The sequence below is a fragment of the Malus domestica genome, chromosome 15 (genome assembly GCF_042453785.1).
Source record: "Malus domestica chromosome 15, GDT2T_hap1".
In the NCBI taxonomy this organism is placed as follows: domain Eukaryota; kingdom Viridiplantae; phylum Streptophyta; class Magnoliopsida; order Rosales; family Rosaceae; genus Malus; species Malus domestica.
Window position 1 is genome coordinate 46,158,310 of NC_091675.1, and position 23,209 is coordinate 46,181,518.

The 23,209-nt window shown below is 37.5% G+C and overlaps 1 protein-coding gene across 1 annotated transcript; it reads left to right on the top strand.

Annotated features, from left to right (window-relative positions):
• The first annotated feature begins 493 nt into the window (after window positions 1–493).
• LOC103453698 ((R)-mandelonitrile beta-glucosyltransferase-like) lies at window positions 494–4,352 on the top strand. Its single transcript, XM_029095310.2, has 2 exons — window positions 494–1,096; window positions 3,259–4,352. The coding sequence occupies exons 1-2, from the start codon at window positions 586–588 to the stop codon at window positions 4,197–4,199; spliced, it is 1,452 nt and encodes a 483-aa protein (XP_028951143.1). The 5' UTR covers window positions 494–585; the 3' UTR covers window positions 4,200–4,352.
• Window positions 4,353–23,209: the final 18,857 nt, after the last annotated feature.

The following is a 23,209-nucleotide window of genomic DNA, read 5'->3' on the forward strand; positions in this document are numbered from 1 at the left end:
GGAACCATTTGTGATAAAAACCCTAAATACAAAAGGGCAGTTTAGAGGGGAAGGCTTGTTTGATATGGTCATGCAAAGCAACCTAAGATTTATCGAGAGCAACGCTATAGAGGGTGATAAAGACTCCATCGAAAGCAACTGTTGGAAGGAGAGAATGTTTTGATTTTGGTTTTTTATTTTTCAAATGGGTGTTAAGATAAATTTACATATTGAATTGGGTTTGTGAGAATAGTTTAGGTGATAAATTTGGGTTTAAAGAGATATTGATAGTTTAATAAAAAAATAATGTGAGTGTAAAGAATAAGTTGGATGTAAAAAAAGGTTAGATGGGTTCAAATAAAATTTTCCTTTTTGAAATTATTTTTTGCTCCATATTGAACTACGATGGAAATATTTGAATAATAAAGTTTCATCCTAGCAATCGGGTTGAACAAGGACTGCAATCATAACGTCCATGACAAATTAGTCAGGTAATTTATACACCGACATTTTATTGTATAAAAATATCCTAGACCCTTCTCTTCCCACCACCACCACACCATTTATTCATTTCCATTTGCTTTTGTGCTTTGTTTTAAAAAAAAAATGAGTTCGCCTAGTTTGGCAGAAAAGCCGCATGCGGTTTGCGTACCATTCCCAGCTCAAGGTCACATAAACCCCATGCTCAACGTAGCCAAACTCCTCCACTTCAAAGGCTTTCACATAACCTTTGTTTACACAGAGTTCAACCACAAACGCCTCCTTAAATCCCGAGGTCCCAACGCCCTCGATGGCCTTCCCTCCTTCCAGTTCGAAACCATCCCCGATGGACTCCCTCCAACTGATGCTAATGTTACCCAAGACATACCATCTTTGTGTCATTCCACTAGGAAAAAATGCTTGCCTCACTTTAGAGAGCTTTTGTCCAAGGTGAACTCTTCGCCCGATTCGCCTCCTGTGAGTTGCGTAGTTTCCGATGGTGTCATGAGTTTCACTCTAGATGCAGCTCAGGAACTAGGGATTCCCGAAGTGCTTTTCTGGACAACAAGCGCTTGTGGCTTCTTGGCCTACATGCAGTTTTACCGTCTCATCGAAAAGGGTCTCACTCCTCTTAAAGGTATATTTTGGTCAATAGAAAATTTCATTCTAATCTTTGGCAAAGATAACTTTTGGACTAAAATTACGAGTAAGATCAAAATATAATTTTAGTCCCTTGATATATTAATAACCTCATCTATTAATTACATTTTGAGTTTTTAATTATTTCTCTTTTTCTTCCTAATTTTAATGTATTAATTTTATTTCATTATAACTTGGCTTTTTATATTAGTATCCAACAAAATGTTCAATGCACCCCACATTAAAATTTAATATTAAATGATTTATTTACACTACTATACAATGGCAATTTTGAACTTATTAGGTTTAAAAAAAAATTCTAAATACACCTCAAATCACTTTTAATGTATTATTTGTCTTCTTCAACTATTAAAATCTCTCCAACCCTCCATTGTTGAAAAAAACCCTAACCAATGAAATTACAAACATGTTGATTGAGAAAAAAAAATTTTGACGAATGAAACACGAAATCGATGTTTCGGAAGCTTCACATGAGGTAAGACTTCATATTCTTTATTGTTTTAGTAATTTTGACGACATCGATAATTATTTAATCTTGCTTTTGCTGCGTTATTCAAGCTTCTATATTCGTATTCATATTTTAGGGATCACAGGGATTACATGAAGAATTAAACACCTAAAATTACCATCAAATATTAAAAGCAGATCACATGGGTTTTAATGGTGGAATTGAAAACAACCCACATATGCTTTAAATCCCAGATGGCATCTTTTGTCAAAATTCCAGCCGGCATTTTTTTGTCCAAATTAAAAACTTTATAAGATTTGAGAAATGTGGGGTGGATAAAAAATATGGGGTGCATGTAAAAAATATAAGGTGTATATTGAGAATGTGAGGTGTGGGGGTATTATGGGGAAGTAAGTGGGGTGTATTATAATAATTTTTCGTTGAAAAAGCAAATGTGGGGTGTATTAAGTATGTAGGGTTTATTCAACAATTTGTGGAGTGTTAATAATAAGCATTATAATTTTTATTTTCATTTTATTTATCGTAATATATTTTGTTGTAAACATTTAGATAAACTAATTTTTGTTATACAATAAATTTTGATGTACTTTGTCTTCTTCATTTAGGTACATTAAATTCATTATAATACATTTTGATGCATACATATAGGTACACACATTTCGGTACATACATTTCGATACAAACATTTAGGTGCATTCAATATAATACATTCTGGTACATACATTTCGGTACTAACATTTTGGTGCATACATTTCAGTACAGATATTTGTGTACATTAATTTAATACAATACATTTCAGTACTAACATTTAAATACACTACTTCAAAATAATACATTTCAGTACATATATTTCGGTACTAACATTTAGGTACATTAAATGAGTCTTTCAAGTTTGAAGAATGTTAAATAAAATTAATAAATTAAAAAAAAAAAACTCTTTTTTGGTCAGGAATCAGGATAGAAAGGTAAGTGCATTTGTCGAATAAACCAAAAGAGCTAGGAAAACTAAATTTATAGACTAAATTTTGAAAACTAAATGACATAAAAATTGATAATTGGATTATTACTTAAATATTGATAAACAATCTCATTTCCTATTGGTGACACATTATTTAGTTTGCAAATTTATAGCTGTTAAAAGCTTAAACACTGTCGCCATCAACAATTTCTGCAATTGTAGATCCGTCTTCTACACCCCTGTCTCTCTCTCTCTTACTTGGGAAATTGGGGCCGACGTATTCATTCAAAATCTTCTTCGGTTTAGCTCGATTTTGTTTGGAGATCGAGAGGGAGACGGCTAGTCTCGGGGATGGGTCTCGAGATAGATTTTTTTCCTAGCCCGCCCGGCGTCCGCCCAAACCGCCCACGTCCATCTAGCCCTCTCAGGCGGCCACCTTACGCCACCTAGTAAACTGACCGATTTAATAAACGATTGGTGTTAATCGCGACATAGCACCGATGCCTAGTGCCTAGACGGCCACCTAGAGCGCTTTTTAGGATTATGGATGCAACTCATGTTTGTTGCAGGCTCTACCTTTATTAAATAGTTGGTAAAATGTGGTATAAAAAATGTAATAAGTGTAGCATAACTAAAACAAGTTTATAGGAGCGCTTTTCATTAAAACCCTCGAATTATAAATGTTAACATACTTTCTTCATTGGATTAGCAGATCCCAACTATTTGACAAACGGGTATTTAGATACCATGATAGATTGCATACCAGGCATGAAAGATATCCGATTGAAGGACATTCCAAGCTTCATAAGAACTACAGACCCCGATGACCAAATGCTGGATTTTTTTCTGGTCGAGACAGAACGAGCAAAAAAGGCTTCAGCTATTATTTTGAACACATTCCATGACTTTGAACGTGAAGTTTTAGATGCACTTTCAACTCTGCTTCCGCCTGTTTACTCCATCGGACCTCTAAATCTACAAATCGGTCAGATTCCGGCAGATAACGAGTTGAAATTGATCGGATCAAACCTATGGAATGAGGAACCAGAGTGCCTTGAGTGGCTTGACACTAAAGAACCCAACTCTGTGGTTTATGTCAACTTTGGAAGCATCACGGTTATGAAAAGTGAGCAGCTAATTGAGTTTGCATGGGGACTTGCAAATTGTAGGAAGACCTTTCTGTGGGTTATTAGGCCTGACCTAGTTGGTGGGGATTCAGATGTGGTTCCTCCGGAGTTTGTTGAAGAGACCAAAGATAGGAGCCTATTGGCAAGTTGGTGTCCTCAGGAACAAGTTTTGAGTCACCCAGCTATCGGAGGGTTTTTGATGCACAGCGGATGGAACTCTACCCTTGAAAGCGTGTGCTGTGGAGTGCCAGTGATTTGTTGGCCCTTCTTTGCAGAACAACAAACCAATTGCAGATTCAGTTGCAAAGATTGGGGCATAGGGTTGGAGATTGAAGGTGATGTGAAAAGAAAATATGTGGAGGAGCTTGTGAGAAAGTTAATGGACGGGGAGGAGGGCAAACAGATGAGAAAGAAAGCCTTGGAATGGAAAAAGTTGGCAAAGCAGGCCATTAGTGGTCCTGATGGATCGTCTTTTGTGAATTTTGACAAAATGGTCAACCAGGTGCTTCTGTCACCAAGAACGTAGAGTGAAATGATTAATTAGTGATGTTTGTTGTTGATTAATTGTCTTATGAGTTTGAATCTAGTTGTTAATTGTCATGTCTTTGGACCATATCTATCTTCATCGTTGTAACTTTTTACTGATTTCAATGCAGTAAAATCGTTCTATTCAAGTACATGTCTGAAGTATTCTTTCATATTTGTCTTACTATTTTAGGGCGTGTTTACTAACCCGGAATCGGAATGAAAGTAAGGAATTCGATTTCGATTACCAATCATACTTGTGTTTACTAAAACTGTGAGGAATCAACAGTGTGTGGGACCCACACAAAACGTGGAATCCAATTCCTGGAATGGGAGGAATTGGACTCCCTACATCGATGTGGTAATTGAATTCCAGGAGGATGAGGGAATTGGGAATCCATTTGCTCTTCCTATTATGCCCTCCTATCAATATGTTGTTTAACCCAACAAATTAATCTCACGAGCTTGAAATCTGGTAGGGTGAGGGAATCGGAAATTTGATAGGTTCAGGAGATCTACGATTCACATATGAGATCTTGTCCCCGAACACCGGATCATCGTCGTTCAGGAGGCGATGGTCCAGCTGCTTGGACACCGCCAACATGCACGTGTGGACGTAGCTTCGGACGATGACGCCAACTTCAGTATCTCACAGATGTGCTTCTTGCTTGTCGGCTCATCCTCCTGCGACATCGCTTTGACGATCGCAGCGTTGAGGTCAAGGGCCAAATTCCTCATGTTTCTAGGTTTTTTCTTCTGTGGGGAGGGAAGATGAATGCGGCTGGATTTTTTATTTTGCGGGGAGGGAAGATGAATGTGGCTAGGTTCTTTATTTGGTTTTTACACAATTGTGGATATTTAATTCTTTAATTTAACTAAATAAGTAAAAATAAATAGTTAAAACGTTTTTAAAAATAAATACATAGAATAAAATAAAACAAAAAAGGGTATTTTAGTAATCACATTAAGTCTTATTCCGATTCAACTGAATTAGTAAACAACTTCTATGAACTCAGTTTCATTTCTATTCTGATTCCTGAACATTTAAGTAAACAGCTTTAACAGGAATCTGATTATGATACCTTTCCATTTCAATTTCTCCTCAATTCAATTCCTCCATAATCCAATTCCTCCTATTTTGATTATGGCTACGTAAATGAGCCCTTAGTGTGTGGCATGATGCGTTAATTAAAGTTTGTACTTATGTGATACATGAGCTTAAAATAGTTTTATTTTATTTTTAAACAAAAGTTGCTAAGAAAATCCAATCACAACTATAAGTCTAAGCAAAATATATCAAGCAGAGTGAGCCTCACCCTCACATTGCAAATATATCGCAACTATAAGGTTAAGTTGGTCAACGCACTTCCCTCGACGTAATTCTTTTGTCGTTTAAGGTTTTGCCCGACATACTTCTATCGGCCAAAATTCGTTGCACAAAGGTCGGAGCTGAAACATTTGCATGACGAATTATAGCACTTTGTTGGGCAAGTAATGTTTGCCTAACGAAAGAAGTACGTTGAGTGAAGTGCGTTGACCTACTTAGACCGACAAAACATGTCATGCCCTGATCCTAACATACGTTCAAGATTGACGCGTGATGTTCAACTGTAGGGGATCCGAGGAAATATAAACAAGAAATATTGCACTGAAATTTCAAAATTTACATGGTTGTTGGGTATTTGTCACAAAATACAACTATGCAACGAAGCTAACCTAGTAGGCTCCCAAAAGAAAGTCTATAAGAAATACAAGGAAATATATAAGGGTAACATAATCACTCCAAGCTCTCTAACCTTTGTACGCTACCCCAAGAGCTCTTTGTACTCATACACCGTGGGGTGCACTAGGCAAATCAAAAACCCGAATAAGCTGCAAAGCTCGTGTGAGCAACAATAATTTGACATATGTGATAATCATAAAACAAATCCATCGATCACAGTTTATAAACAGCAAATAAAAATCCATTCTTTATAAAATCATAATCAAACCACTGAACCCTAAAGGAATCACCTAAACATCCATTGGCCTTTCTAAATTAAACCACAAAGGTTCTCAAATCTACGTTTCGTAAGATACACTGGAAACTAGGGTTAGAGTGACTCAGTTCGGCCAAATCCTACATCTTTTAAACTTTCACATTTTAGACTGAATCCAAAGAATCAACAAGTCAACGAAGATCAAAAATGCAATTTCAGATTACTCAAAAAAATCCAAAGGAAAACAAGTTCTGGACAACTCAACAGAATCGAACACAAAGAAGGATTCCGAATCACTAACAGAATATGAACAAATACAATACTTGACCACTCAATAGAATAGCAGAGTATGAGGGATTTTGGACCACTCACCGAAATCCGAACAAAGACAAATGGATCAATTCCAAACCACTAAATGGAATCCATACGGAGCAGGAAAACCAAACTACTCAATGGAACAACAGCAGAACTCGATTCCAGACCACTCAATGGAATCAAGTAGAATCCAAGGAAACACAATTTAAAATGACTCAATGAAACAAGGCATGACAAGTCGTCTAGGAAAATATAGATGGATTTGGGACTTGTTGACCAAATCTCAACTGTCGGTCAAAGCTCAACAATAGGGTCAATAACTCCACCTAACTTAATCCGTAATATTCGCACATCGAATTTTCGATTCGTAACTTTCTTGGAATTTTTCACGAAAAAAAAAATCCATGATTGGATTCGTGGGGTTGGCATGATCACAATAGTGCTATCTGTTAGTTAAATTTCACTGGAAAATTGGATAGGTGATGGTAGTGTTTTCTTGGCAAAGTGGAGAGGCGAGAAAGATGAGAGAATTGGAAAGAAACGGGAAGGAAATTGAGAGAGAAGGCTCCATAGAGTGGGGGAAGGATCCCACATGGCACACAAGCCAATATCAAAAAATAAAATCACATGTGTCTAAATGATGGCAAATTACCAAAATGTCTTCAACTTCCAAGGCTCGTAGAATTTTCATTATAACTCCAAATTGTGTTCCACTTGTGCCCACGCATTCATAGCAATATGCACTATCCAAATATACAAGAAATGTACAAAACATGTAAGGGTAAAATGCATCCATGTACAATTTTGTGTAGCCCAATAGGGGCGTTGTCATCTTTTTTGCAATTTCGAAAATAATCTATGCCGTAACTAAACACGTCGTAACTACTAGATATGAAATATAAATTGTGAAATCCAGGAGTAGGATTTCACATGCCAACTTGCCCGACAAAACTATGTTGTCAAGTTTTAGGGATTTCACAAAACCAACTAAACCTAATCCGCTCCTAGGTCTCGGAGCTCTCAGACTTTTCCTCATTAACCCTGTGCATCAACAATTTTAGGATACCTTTAAGGTGTCATTTGCTCCATTGGTATTTCTAGTTGTTGCTGTGAAGAAGCTAGGCAGATTAGGGCTCCTAAACTAATGAAGCTGATGGAGTAGCCCGGTTGCCAACTCGTATCACTGGTTCCCGTTACTGGAATATCCGCCATCTATGTCGTTGGGTCATTCTGACCTGGATAGGAGGCAAAAGAATGACCACTAGTGATCAACTGCAATGAAATCTGTGGAAAATAATTCACAACAAAGCTAACAACATTGTACAAAATTACATTATTTCAAAATTCATACATAAAAAAAAAATTACTAAATGACATTATTCCTTAATATGCATACAAAATCATAAATTTCTTATATTTCCAACAAAATTACTAACTTCTAATATCTTCTACAAGTTTCACAAATTTAAGAAATTTCTTACAAATTTCACAAATTTCCAATCTCCTACAAAATTCTAATATGACATCATGTCCCTTTCCCACCTTACCTTGCCCCCTCCCTCCAAATATATCACACATCTCACCCCATATCATAAATGCAATTACATATTACCAAAATCAATAAAAAGAAAAACCTAGGAAAGAGAGAGGACAGACCTTCCTTCTAGCTTGAAAGTGAGGTGATAGAGAGAGATAGGGCGTAGAGAAATAGAGCAGAGAAGGCAGAAAGAGATGGGACTGAGAAACGAAGCTATGAATAATAAGAAGGCGCTCGGCCTAATATCAGACCTTTGCCCATGAATTGGTATGTAGGGCAAAGGTTCTTAAATCGTGACACGTGTATTTTGACCTAATACATTAGTTGAACAAGTAAACAGTTCGTCTGGCAAAGTTTGCACAAAAATGCCTGTGCTGTTTAATGTTGGCATAAAAATGGTGGGAAAATAACCTTGCTCAATGAAATTACAATATTGCGTCTGGCAAACCCTTTAATCTGAAGGGAAACTAATTTTTGGCTAAATCCCGAAAATGGTCCCTGAGACTTGTATAACACATCACTTTGGTCCCTGAGATTTCAAATCAATAGAAGTGGTCCCTGTGATTGTCCACCATCCATCATTTTCATCATTCCGTTAAAAACTCCGGTAAGTGTCCTGGAGTTCTTGGCCAGAAGTTTGAGCAATTTTCAAAGTTTCGTAACTCAATCGTTTCTTAACCAAATTTGACCCATAATATATCAAAATAAAGATAGGAAAGTGTAGAATAAGATTATATCTATTTGGAAGCCCAATAGTTGTCGAAGATGGCCGGAATATAGCCTCAAAGTTGATTGGTCGGAGGGAAAACTGGAAAACTCGTCGGAAACTGGGTAAAATTTGAACGTTCATAACTTCTTCAATACTCAAAAAAATCAAGTGATTCAAAAACAAAAATCATACTTCTCGACGAGATGAAGAGAATGGTACCTTTTTCAGCATCTAATTCTCAGTGGTTTGGCCAGAAAACGGCTCAAAATTGGCTGTCTTGGTCTTGAGTTAGCCACTCCCCTGAGCAATGTCTTGGTCTCGAGAAGTATGATTTTCATTTTTGAATCACTTTATTTTGTTAAGTATTGAAGAAGTTATGAACGATTAAAATTTACCCAGTTTCCAGCGAGTTTTCCACTTTTCCCTCGGACTAGTCAACTTTGAGGCTATTTTTCGACCATCTCCGGCAACCATTGGGCTTCCAAATAAGTATAATCTTATTCTACACTTTCCTATCTTCATTTTGATATATTATGGGTCGAATTTGGTTAAACAACGATTGAGTTAGGAAGCTTTGAAAATTGCCCAAACTTCCGGCCAAGAGCTCTAGGACACTTAACGGACTTTTTAACGGAATGACCAAAATGATGGATGGTGGACAGTCTCAGGGACCACTTCTATTGATTTGAAATCTCATGGACCAAAATGAGGAGTTATGCAAATCTCAGGGACCATTTTCGCAATTTTAATTTTTTTTGGAGAAAAAGTGGGGGAAATTATAAAGTTTGCTCGACGAAAATGGTAAATTTTGTCGAACAAACACCAAATATTCAAAATTTCCCTATTTTTTAGATAAATTTTAAATGGTTAAAACATCATCCAATTTGATGATTAGATCAATTCAGCGTGTGAGTTTATATTCAATTAACGTCTTTGCAAAAAATCATCAAAATCAAAGGTGATGTAGCCATTAAACCATCGAACCTTCCACCCCGTTACCTAATCCCTAAAAGTTTACTTTTGGTGATTTGGGGCATATTTGATCTCATACTATATTCAAATAGATATGACTATTGGATCATTGATATTAGTTTCGTACGCTGCATATTCTGTCAAAACAACATATTTAACAAATTTAGAGTTTATTCTACAATTCCAATAAGTACAACGTAAGATCATGTGGTAACCACTTGTGTAAGTTTTTTAAATTATGTTCCGGCTCGTTCATTGTATTCTTATAGGGTCGAGGACTATAGTTGTAAAAAAACATAAAAATCGAGGCTAAAATAACCGTTAAATCATGATGATACGTTTGTAACCGTTAAATCATGATGATACGTTTGTAACCGTTGAATAATTTGGTCATGTTACCTAATCCCTGAAATTTTGTTTTAAGTGATTTTTAGCAGATACGATCTCGTATTATTTCAAAAAAGTATGACAGTTGGATTGTTGAAATTAGTTCCGTAGACTGTGTCTCTCGTCAAAAAAATAGATTCAATAAACACTTAGAATTTATTCTATACTTCCATTAAGAAGAACATAAGATTTTATGGTAATCACTATTGTAAATATTTTATGTAACATCCCACATCATCCAGGGGAGTGGATCATGTAAGCCTTATATGTATATTCCCATCTCTACCAGCACGAGGCCTTTTGGGAGCTCACTGGCTTCGGGTTCCATTGGAACTCCGAAGTTAAGTGAGATCGCGCGAGAGCAATCCCATGATGGGTGACCCACTGGGAAGTTCTCGTGTGAGTTCCTAGAAACAAAACCGTGAGGGCATGGCCAATGCCCAAAGCGGACAATATCGTGCTACGGTGGAGTCGAGCCCAGAATGTGGTGTGGGCCCGGGCCGGGATGTGACATTTTAAATTGATGATTGGGTTTGTAAAAAATCATCAAAATCGAAGCTAAGATAACCGTTATATCATGATTATAAGTTTGTAGCTGTTGAAGGATTTTGTCTCATTACATAATTTCTAAAAGTTTGTTTTAGGTGAGTTTTGACATATGCAATTTTGTAGTATTTTCAAAAAGTATAATGGTCAGATTGTTGAAAATAGTTTCGTAGACTATGTGGATGCAAATTTCCGCCTTCTTCTTCTTAGACGAAAATGCATCTGCAAAACAATTAACAACTTAGGTTAAGGCCAAGAACCTCACGCGCCCACGATGAATGGGGGAGGCTTTGGCCGAAGAACCTCCGATGCCAAAATTAGAATTTGAGGGAAAAGTGTATAGAGAAATTTGGAGAATTTTTAGAAGAGAATTAGACTTAGGTTTTTGGAGAAATGAGGTGGTATTTATAGGGGTGTGGCCGGCCCCCTTTTGGAGAAAAGGGATCCGGCCACTTATGGTGGTTTTTGGCTCTAATTGCAAGATATTATGCCAAAATAATATCTTGCAATCAATTAGGAAATTAATTAGAAAATTAATCAATTCATTTTGGTAATTAATTCTAATTTGAAAGGATAATTGGGGGTTACCTTGTGGGGAGGATTTGATGAGGATGAATGAAATAAGTTTTGAATAAATACCTATTTTGATCACCTTTGACCTTGATTGAGCTATTATTGCCCGCTGCTTGCGCGTGGGAGTTCCGATGCGCCTCAAGGGTAATTTTGTCATTTTTCATCCAAAAATTCACGTGTCGCCTTCATATTTTTCTTGAATATATTTGTCTCCACAGACTGTGTATCTTGTCAAAAAAAAAATTCAATAAACACTTACACTTGTTTGGATGAGAAATTTTCAGATTACAAGGAATTCAAAAATGACAGAAAAAGAAATGACGGAATTTTATTTTCTAGAATTTGTGAATTTTCTTATTTTGTTAACCTAAAAGAACAATGGAACTTCAATATGTAATTTAATGTGTGTGTATATAGCCATTAATATATAAATGAAAATTAGTAGTTATGAAATGTCCTAATAATGGTGGTGGCAACGACAGTGATAATGGTGGATGGTGGAGGTGGCGATGATGGTGGTGGCAGCGGCAGGGGCCATGTGGTGGTGGATGTAGCCGTGGTGGTGATGATGGTGGTGGGTGGTGGTGACATGTGGCGGTCTTGGCAACTCATGGTTGAGTTTTTTTGAATTTTTATTTTATTTTTAAACTATTACATAGAATTTAAACTTGGTAACTGAGGAAACCAAATTCTAAGTTTTATTTTTTTTCTTGTTTCCACGCGGAAATTGTAAATTTTTATGTTTATGAATTCACATAAGGCTAGAGATATTCTGTACTTGAATGGTTCATCGCGCAAGGTGCTATATTAGGGGCCAATTTTTTCCCTTGACGCGAAATCTTTGCCCAATGAAAGATACTTTGCCCGACGAAAGATACTTTGTCCAACTAACAAGATACTTTGCCCATCGAACCTTGTTCGTTGGGCAAAGATCTCTAAAAAACACAAAACGTTGAGTATTTTGCCCGCCCAAATGCTTTGTTCTGTCGGACAAAGTTGCTTTGGCCGACGAAAGTTGGTCTTAGAAAAATGACAATTTATGGTAGTGAGGTGAATTGACATATCGTACAAGAGCATCTGTAACAAAATTAGCTTCCCAATAATAATAAACCTAGGTACGAAGCTGCTAGGTAATCAAGAAGCGACCATTAACAACATCAATGATAACTTTGGAGTCACTGTATATCAACTTTCAAATTGAAAATTCCTTTACTCGAGGCAACTCGTAGACTATCTGAGAATATGATCGTCAACAATAAGAAAGTTTGAAAATCCAAGCTTTCGAGCACCAGCTGAAGCCTGAGCCACATAACGGTTGAAGAAAACATAACCATCAAAATTTAAGTTGAGAGAGTTATAAACCATCCTCAGACAGCTTCCATCATATAGCTTGAAATTGACTCAAAGTTAGGGTCCAAAAGTTCACTAAAAGCCCAACTACATTTGGAAGCTCAATCATCGCATATTCGTGGCAAACCAAGCTCAAATTTATGATAGCTAAAAGTGCATGACAAGGGGTGTACGAATTCACAATCATGCCATGCTAAAAGAAACTATAATTCATAACTTGTGCTAAATATATGCAATAACACACTTATCCACCATGTCGGGCTACATAGAATCAAGCTTGAAATATTTATACATTAACATGTCACCTTATTCTTCACCTAACACACTTGAGTGGGCTCAAGCCACATAGCAGGCATGCTGAGTAGATTTGTGATGTGAACGGTTACAAAAGTCTATCGGACCTACATGAAATTCAAGCTTGTGGAGATTTTGGGCTGCTTAAGAGTACCAATATCCAGCCCACAACTTTAATCTCGTGTGGGAAGGCAGTGAGAGATGAATTTCATATCCCTTCCTTACAAACCAACTAGAATCCTTGATATCTATTCATATTCACCAGATAAGAACCTTACTTGGAGCCATGCGTTGCCAGAACCCACCCTTACCTAGCGCCGCGCATCTTGTTTTGACTGGTAACAATCTTTTCATTTTCAGCTAACACAGGGAATGAAGAGAGAAATTGAAGAGGAGCGTAGTAAAAAATGGATTTCTGTTGTAAGACTTGGTGCAAGAAAGAAAGGGCTTTGGACAAATCGGCTTCTCTAGCTTCACGAGGAGAGATTTTTCAGTGTAACCGTCACACAATGTGGTACACCACGTGTCCCTATATAAATGGTGGGTTATATGTGTTAAAAGGTTAATAACTTAAAATTTAAAATTTTTCACCACTTGCATAAAAACACGTGATGTATCATCCGTGTTCCTGTCACAACTAAAAATTTCTCCTTCACGAGGCCACTACCTCTCCAAAATATTACTCCAAGAATTAGCTTTAACAATGGAAAATAGAATTAAAGACTTAACAAAATATGAAGATTAGAGAAAACCAAGGGATTCCTCAGCTAGGGTTTTCAAGAGTTCCTGCGCCTATAACTTGAGATCATCGATGAGCTTGGAAGGTAGAATGCAGTAAGTAGAGCTAGCTATCCCTAGGTGATGGAAAACCCCTTTAGTTCTCAATCTTTCATTCTTCCCTTCCTTTGATCTTTGCCTCAAACCCAGCAATCATGGATGTTCATGTCTTGTGTGCCAAACTCATGAGCTTTTAGCTTCCACACAACGAATCATGCATTTAGACAAGTCATAATTTGTTGTTACATTTATTTATTCCTTGTTATTTGGAGCTGTTAATTTACTGAAATATCTCTTAAGACACGCATTTTCTTTCAAGGTATTTCAGGGCCTAATGCCGAAAGCAAACAATCACCTTGGAGAGTCAAGTGTCTCATAGCACACAAAGACTTGCATGATTAAAAGGTCCGCAAAACTCCCTAATTAAAACGGTAGCCTTCAACTACCACATCATGGTTAGTGAGGATAAGGGTCAACCCGGTATATGAAACTTCTTTTTAAATATTTTTCCTATGGAGCACTCCTTGTCCGAAATTTGGGTTAAGAAAGAAATGCGGGTTGGCATTTTGCCAGCTTTTTTCTTGTAGGATTGGACTTTGTTCCACCATTGAGTGACCGGTCGAGGGCTTAGAATTTTGAATCTTTTCATGGGTGAGAAATTTCCATACCATAGAATTGGAATAGGGAGGTGTCCTCTGGGAGCAAAGTTCATAGGGTTGCTATTTTTTTTTTTATGTGGGACCTATTGCTTTTTGGAGCTAAATGTAACCTTATGTTACCCAAGAAATGAAATGGCTAACCCCAGTGGTAAATCTAGCCTCATTTTTCTACTCATTGGGAATAAAATTTCTCACTAAGACTTAAAATATAGTAGTCTCATGGAAGATAAAGCCCCTATTAGGAATGCTCTTAAATCCTTGCTCCTAGAGACATTTAGTTATTAGGCTCAAGTGAGAAAGAAAAAGACTCGACGGTAGATTTGTTCAAAAAAAAAAAAGGCAATAGTAGTAGTAATGAATTGGCCCAGCTCAACTCAGCTTAGCAATTAAGTGTTGAGAAGGCTCAGTGCTTTGCGTGTTTTACTTGATGTTTATGTTTGTTGAGTTGTTTCTTTTTCAATTATTTGAGTCCTTTGAGTCCTTGCAGTGAGCGAAGACTGAAGAAGGGGAAGGATTTGCACTGTGAAAATAACGTCGACTGGACTCGAGACCGAGAATCAAATAGTCAAAGAGAAAGATGTGGGTGTGGCCATGTTACGACGTGGTTGAATCCATATTAAATATCTAGACTGGACCAAATAACCAATTAGAACCCAACACCTAATGGTTCGGTTCGGTTCCAGATATTCAAATGAAAACCAAACATGTTTCTTCATATTGTGGTTCGCTTTCTAACCGAAACATTTCAAAACAGCAAAAACCAAACCATTTGGTGCGGTTCAATATGATCCATGTTTCTGTAGACATCGAAATTTCGGTAAATAAATGTTGACCGATAAATCAAAGTTTCAACGCTCATGTATTACATAAATTTTACACGTAGCGTGTGTCTAGACAAAAATCAAAATAAGTTGGAAAAGTCATCAAACAGGACACGTGTCAACACCTGGCAAAAACGACTTATTTCATCTGGAATATTATATTCAAAATTAGGCCTTGGAAATTTCTATAAATAGAAGGCTAATTCATTCATTTGAAGGGAACCAATTCATATTACACCTTGAAGCTCTGAAGCTCTGAAACTCCGAAGCTCTCAAGCATCCAGGTTCCCGAAGAATCAAGAAAGCCTTCTTCATTCTTCGTTCATCGTTCTTCCAAGATCAAGCCCCAACGGCCCTTTGGATCAACAAACAATCACCAACTCAAGATCAAACCCCGACGGCCCTTGAAAAAAGTGTTCTTCGTTCTTCGTTCATCGTTCTTCCAAGATCAAGCCCCGACAGCCCTTGGATCAACAATCACCAACTCAAGATCAAGCCCCGACGGCTCTTGAAGAAAGTGTTCTTCGTTCTTCGTTCATCGTTCTTCCAAGATCAAGCCCCGACGGCCCTTGATCAACAACATCAACAAATCCACACATCCAACCGTTCTTCAAGATCAAGCCCAAAAGCTCTTAAAGATCCGTTCATCACCGTTATTCAAGATCAAACCTTAACGGCCCTTGAAGAAACACTCATCCTCAAGATCAAGCCCCAACGGCCCTTTGAAGATCCGCTCAAATCCACCTTCAAGATCAAGTCCACGGCCCTTGAAGAACGTTCATCCTTAGATCAAGCCCAACGGCCCTTTGGATCAATCGCACATCCACAAATACACACCTTACGGAGATTGAATCAGAGGATCAAATTTAAGAGAGATTGTAACCCAAAATCATCAAATACAAATATTTGTTTGTGCACGTTGTTCTTGTCTCTTCCGTTTCAGGAATTTTCCGTGTTCACAGTTTCGATTTTGATTTTCTATTCCAAGTCCATACCCCTAATAGCAATAGTCATTAGAATCAATCACAAGGTATTTTTATATAAAAAAAAATCAAACTCAGTTGAATTCGTTTACTAATGCAACTGCATTAATAAACAGATTATCTTCTATCATGGTTGAATATGATTTTCAAAGAGTAATCAATCTAAAGCATTTACTAATGCAGTTGAATGCAATCATATAAACCAAGAAATTATAATTTTGTAGCACAATAATTAGCAATTTATGTTGTTTCATGTAAAAACTATGTTACGTAGGTTGAGGATAGGGATGGGCAACGGTTATGGTGGGCGGGAAACAGCGGTTATTTACCCATAACTGTTTATGTTCATACCCACATAACCGTTTACCGGTTGGGTAATTGCATAAACGGTTATACCCATACCCATAACCGTGTACCTATTTAACCATAATTGTTTACTCATTTAACCATAACCATTTACCCGTTTACCCGTTTTTGAACCCGTTTATTTTTTTTTTTTACCCATTTACCCCTTTTTCACCCGTCTACATGTTTTTTTTTAGTAACTTGGAAATTACAAAAGAACAATTTGTCATAATTTTCGTTTTCTAACAATTAAACACCGTTATAGGTACATTTTAACATGCATTTCCCTATTTTAATCATTTATATCATCATACAATTCCAATAATTGAAATAATAGTTTACGAAACTAAATGATTCAAAGCTTATACATATTCTGAAACTAAACACTTTCGAATACTAATGCTTTCAGAAGAAGTTAATTAATTATGTGGCTTTGTGCTTAGGTGTAATGTGTCCCTTAATTTACGTGACTTTATGGAGCAACTGCATTGGAAGCATGTATCCTGATATCAAAATGGGATCTACTTGCACGATGTGGTCACGTCATGGGTACATAATCTTCTTGCTGTGATTTTGTTATCGGTCAAACTTTATGCTATAATTTAAAAATATTTCAATCACATGAGTGTTCACACACAAAAATATTCATCCTTTATTAAATTAAATGGAGGGAGAGATGGGCGGGGGACGAAGCGTTTGAGACTCTAAGTTTGGCGGAGAGATTGAAAATTTAAGGTTTTTTAATTTTTTATTTATTTTACATATATTAAATTAAATGGGTAAATGGATACCCGTTATAACGGCGAGTAATACCCATAACCAATGGATACCCGTTATAACCGCGGGTAATACCCATAACTGCCCATTTAAATTTCACGAATAAACGATTATACCTATAACCGTTTGTTTGTCTAAACGGTTACCCATAACCATAACCGTAAATTTTAAATGGGCGGGTAATCTCGGTTACCCAAACGCATGGGTATTTTGCCCATCCCTAGTTGAGGAGGCTACAGCATAATTTATTTTATAAGAAGCAATAGAGTGGTATTTCAAGCGATATTTCATTCAACATCATAAATAAATATAAAGGATGTCAATTGGCTACATAGCTCCAGTGACTAAAAAATTGATTTGGAGTAAATTTGCAGCCAAACAAACTATAGAAAATCTATTAAGTTGGAAGTAATGATGATGTGGCAAATGCATGGCCTGTATTTTTGCTAACATGGCAATCAGTTGTGCATATAAAGAAAAAATAAAGAGTAAATTGCATTTTACTCCCTCAGGTTTGGTTACAATTGTAACCTCATACAATTTCTTTAAAACATTCCAATCTCATATTTTTACTTAAATTTGACTGCAATTATATATAAAAGTAAGTTAAACAATTAATTTGACCGTTAAGTGATGATGTTGTAAATGTAGAGCCTGTATTTTGCTGATGTGCCAGTTAAATTTGTCCACATAGATTAACAAATAATTTATAAATAAAAAAAAATTTGAACCTCACCCTTTCAATCCTACGCCTAACCTTCTCATTTCCCCTTCCCAGCTCCTCCCTCACAGACACTATCGATAAACAACATCCCCACCTTCCTATCAATACAAGTGATCGATCTATCAAAACTGGTGACCACTTTTCTCTCTCTCCCTCTCTCTCTCTCTCTCTCTCTCTCTCTCTCTCTCTCTCTCTCTCTCTCTAGTCAGTCAAGAAGGGCATGTCCCTTAAATGAGGAGGAAGTGCTTTTTCAATGCCAAAGGATGTGCCTTGGAAGGAAGTGCTTTTTCAGTGCCAAAGGATGTGCCTTGGAAGGCCTCAAACATCAAACCCATCCCCAAAATTTACCATTCCCCTCTTCCCCACATAATCCCCAACCCTACTTCCAATTATGCCCTCTCTACCATAAAGATCAGTTTCTCCCAAACCTTACCCTAGTTTTACACCTTTAACTACATTTTTGTTTTTTGTTCCTAAAATTCGCACAATTTCACTTATTTAAATTTAGAGCCAAATTATGGCTTTTTATGTGTAATGTCTAGTAAGAAATCCTAGCAAACCACATCTGAAACCTTCATTCTTGTTGGAACCAAATTCATGCACCACCAAGTGTGGTGGTTGAGTACAAACTGGAGCAACCTGCAAAACAGTAAACAACCGTGAGCAATCATAAGATCGGAGGAGATGTGCCTGTGAAAGGTTTTCCGACAATCAAGTTAGTGAATGCTTTTAGACTCAAGAAGTGGACAAGAGATTTCAAGTGCTTAGATTGCATTACCATAGATGAACCCTAGAGGGTGTATATATACTGTGGGGATAGAGACTTTTTAGGATAGAATCATCATTCTAAGCCTGGAGAATCCTAGAGGACCCATAAAAGTAGATATTGCATCCTCTTAGAAGTTATGATTACTTGCGGCGCACGTCAATTCCTAGATTGTAGAAACTTGAAAAACTTATAGGATCTGATTTTGTCCATATCCAGAGAAGATCGCGTGTCTTGCGGAACAAGCATGGTCATCCAACAGAGTCGCTAGGACTCTGTCTAGTGCCCCAAAGTACAATAATGGTGGCACCGTTACTTCGTCTGATACAGCTCTGCCTCGAGCTGGTGAGTCAATGACCGGACTTCTGAGGTAAAAAGTCATGGTCCCACAATTGCCCCTAACTATCTGTATGAGAGGCAACTCGTTCCCTTTAAGGATAAATTGTTATCCAAAGACCATGTCATTCGAAGTAAGCTAAATACGTACTGTTTAGTCTTCAAATTCTTGTCAATGATGTAATCCTTGGTATTGAGGTGGAGACGTTTTGGATCCAGATGTGCAATCTTGGGTATTATTGCAGAAAATTTGCAATGATGAGATCCTGCACTTTGTGGCGTGTGCATGAGAAACGAGAAATTTTTTTCAATATGCATCATTAAGTTTAAACGCCAAATTAAGAGATCCTTAAACAAATCAATTTGAACTCAACGGCTACATGACTATGTCTTTCGATGCCTATATATCATCGGCCTATGGTTTCTAGACCTTAGCCTTCATTTTCATCTTTCAGACTTCATAAAGAGCATTTTACTATGTTACGACATAGTTATCTAAAATTTCTCCCCTACTGCTTTCAGGCTTACTACTCGTTTCAAGTTGCTAAATCAGTGGTATAGGGCTGAGTTGGATATCCCTGAGTTCAGAATGTTGCACATCATCATGATGGGTTTTGATGGCCATTTCTACTTTACGGCTAGACCTAGCGTTGCCTGAGGGTCGTATATTCAGGATGTTCCTTGCCACGGCAGGGATTGGTATAATAACATCCTAGTTGTCGACAGAGATTAAGAGGGAGATATTGATGGGCTTTGAGTCATATTTTGCCCATCTCGTAACCTAGAGTTCAAAGATGAATTGTTTAATATCGAATTATGCCTTCTGGAATTGATTCATCGTGCAATGTAGATCCTTTCACACATCACAACTAGAAGTGGCTTATCTTGCACAAACGTTTCACTAACCACAGAAAAGATTGGGCCGCATATCACTCCTTGAGGTTTCCCATACAGGAACCAGAATAAGTCGAGGCCCGAATTATGCACAAAAATATTTGCTCATCCAGGTTACAAAGTTGCTTCGCCTCCTGATTCGGAAAAGCGAAAGCATCCTTGTAGTTCTTCCTCATAACAATTGGTCATTCCTCTACAACCTCAACTGGTAATCAAAGATGCCACGTTCGAAGGTCTTAGGAGAAGTATGAGGCCCATATTCATAGAAAGAGTCATACCGCTCCTCATGCTGCACCATCTTTTTGGGTGTTTACCCCATTATCATTGGTGAATAATTGTCTGCTTCATCTTCTTTACCCTTAAAACCAACAATATTTTCGTCACTCAGGCTTAAGTTTTTTCAAATCAATTTCTACTTCAAGTATTCCATAGTAGATGCACGCGGCTTCATCTCCTCAAAATGATGACCCTCCACCAATTGTTCCAACATGATCCGAAGGAACAATCTGTCCTCCTCTTGTGATCCGACATTCAGTTGACCATGTTGCCCTTCCTATTAACGCCAGCGGATTCCGGAGTATTGATTTCGCTCGTGCTCTCCCTGAAGCTACAATTTCACTTGCCAATTACAAAAAAGTTTGTATGTCTCATGAAGATTTCCTGATGCGGTGTTATGGTAGCCATTATGTGGTGAATTTCCTTTTTTATGTTTGATTTTTCACTTACAGGTGTTGTTGACATTGTCCTCTTATGTACTTTATACTTATTAGGCTAACATGTGAACGGAGATGGCCATGTTTTGGCAACGCGACGAATCTAGGAACTTGAACGAACATGTGATTTGGAAATTGAGGTGGGACTAATAGTAGAGCAGCAAGAATTGTCTCAACTTGAGGAGCTCAAGAAGCTACAGTCTGAGTACTAGACTTGAAAAACGCCCACGAAGCGAAGATACGTCAGTATATTGATGCCGTAACGTCCGAGGAGTTAAAGGCTAAGGAATATCAAAAGGACCTTATACAGGCGAGAGCGAAGTTAAGACTATAATGTCAGGCTAGAGCTGAACAAACCTGGCTTTAACATTCTTGAAAGAGGAATAAGAGTGTGTGTTGGCTTCAGAGGTCGTGTTTTGGCAACAGAGCTAGTGGTTTTTCAATAGGAGATTGAGCATCGCCAAGTGGTCGATCGTAAAGAGAACGAGCGTATAGTGGACCTCCCACAACTTACTAACAAGCATACCTCAAAAATGTCGATGCTTTGGGATGAGCATGAGAATATGCTTGACGAGGAAGGATACGATCTTGGATACCTCACTAGTTACGCCGGGCGAGATCATGTTAAGGGCTGGGACGTTCACTAGTTCTATAAAGTGATAGCGTGTACATATTTCCCTCATTCGCAACATCTACTAGACGGGATATCAGACTTAGAGGCAGAGCGAGAAAAGTTTATCCCCGAGAATGTTCTGGCCATTGGCGCTCACAGAAAGTCTTCTACAATGTCTAAAGGGAAAAAAACTACGAAAGAAAATTATCTTTGAGGCCTTTTTGGCTAAAAAATAAGCATGCCCCTTCTATCACTTCAAACTCTTTGTGTTACAATGTGGACTTCTCTTTGCTCTTTCTTTGCTTCATAAGGGAATCTTAATCTGATAAACTTCTCTAAAGTAAACGAACTTTATATGAGAAATAAGTGGTAGAGCAAAATACAATAAGCTTGTGGGCCCAAGACAAAGCTCAAAAGGCTCCCTTGGCAACATTGATTTGGGAAAACATTGCCTCCTAAACTTAGTATTCATAAAGTATTCTCATCGCGATATCTAGAATACCACCTTACTCTAGTACCAGGAATTAGACATTAAACCTATGAGAAACTTTTGCTTTTGCACTTACTAAAACGCATTTATCGGATTAAAGAGCTTCAAATCATACCTGAATACATCCTATAAACAAATGTTGATTGCTTCGTGATTGGCCCATGTTCTTGGATCAAGGGCTCGAATGCTTGCAACGTGGTGCTAGAGGAGGTGCACTTTCCTAGCCGGAATTGCGTATCCGTTTCTAGTGAATCTTAAAAGAAAGTTCATTGGAAACATGGTTGTTAACATGTAGGTTGGAAACACCTTTTGAATTCTTTCGTCAAACCCTTTGTGTCAAACCAAAGCGTTTCCTTGGTTGGCTTAACTAAAGCATTGTCGTGTATCAAAGAATTGTTGGAATAAAATTCCTCTTAGGGATTGCCTATTTGGATGCCCTCTTCAAGCCTGGTAACATACGATGTTGCAAAACATACATGGCTTAGTATGCTGGTTCAGGATAAAAGTGGACAAGAGAATTAGAATATGGAGATTGAGTTACCAGAGATGAACCTAGATGGGTGTATTTATATGGTAGGGAGATAAACCTTTTTTAAGATAGTATCATCGTTCAGATGTGAGAGAATCCAACAAGATATCTAAAAGTAGATATTGTACCCTCTTAAGAGTTGTGATTACTTGCGACGTATGCCAATTCCTAAATTTTGGGAACTCTAAGACTTACGAGGATCTGATTGTGTCCATATCCAGATCAGATCGCTTGGACTTTGCCTTTCAGAACAGGGTGATGGTGGCACACTACTTTGTTTGAACCAACTTTGTTCGGAGCTGTCAAGTTCATGATCGAACTTCTAAGGTATCAGTATTTCGATCAGCCTGACTCCAGCCCTAGAAAATCATGGTCCCACAACTTAGGTCCTCTAAGATATTTTTTGGGTATGGAAGTACAATGTTTTGCTAGTGGTATGCACTTATCTGAAGCCAAGTGTATTTAGGATTTGCTCAAACAAACAAATATGCTAGATTATAAACATGTGTCCACTCATGCCATTAATGATCGTCATCTTAATTAGTCTCTATGATGAACCTTTGATATGACTGAATTTCGTAATGTGATTGGTGTTCTTCAACCTTCATGAGGCCTAATATAACATTTGCTACGAATCAAGTCCGCTAGTATATGCATCGTCGTGCCTCTACTCATTGGATTGCAGTCAAATGGATTTTAAGTTATCTCAAAACCACTCCTGATTATGGTTGGTGTATAAGTCCAGTTCCTTGTATGCATCGTCGTGCCTCTACTCATTACCTATACTGATATTGACTATGCTGGTGATCCTAATGATCGTAAGTCCACTAGGGATATTGTATTTTTCTAGGCAATAATATCATCTCCTGGAGTTTAGAAAGCAACATGGTGTTTGTCACTTAAGCATTGAAGCTGAATATTG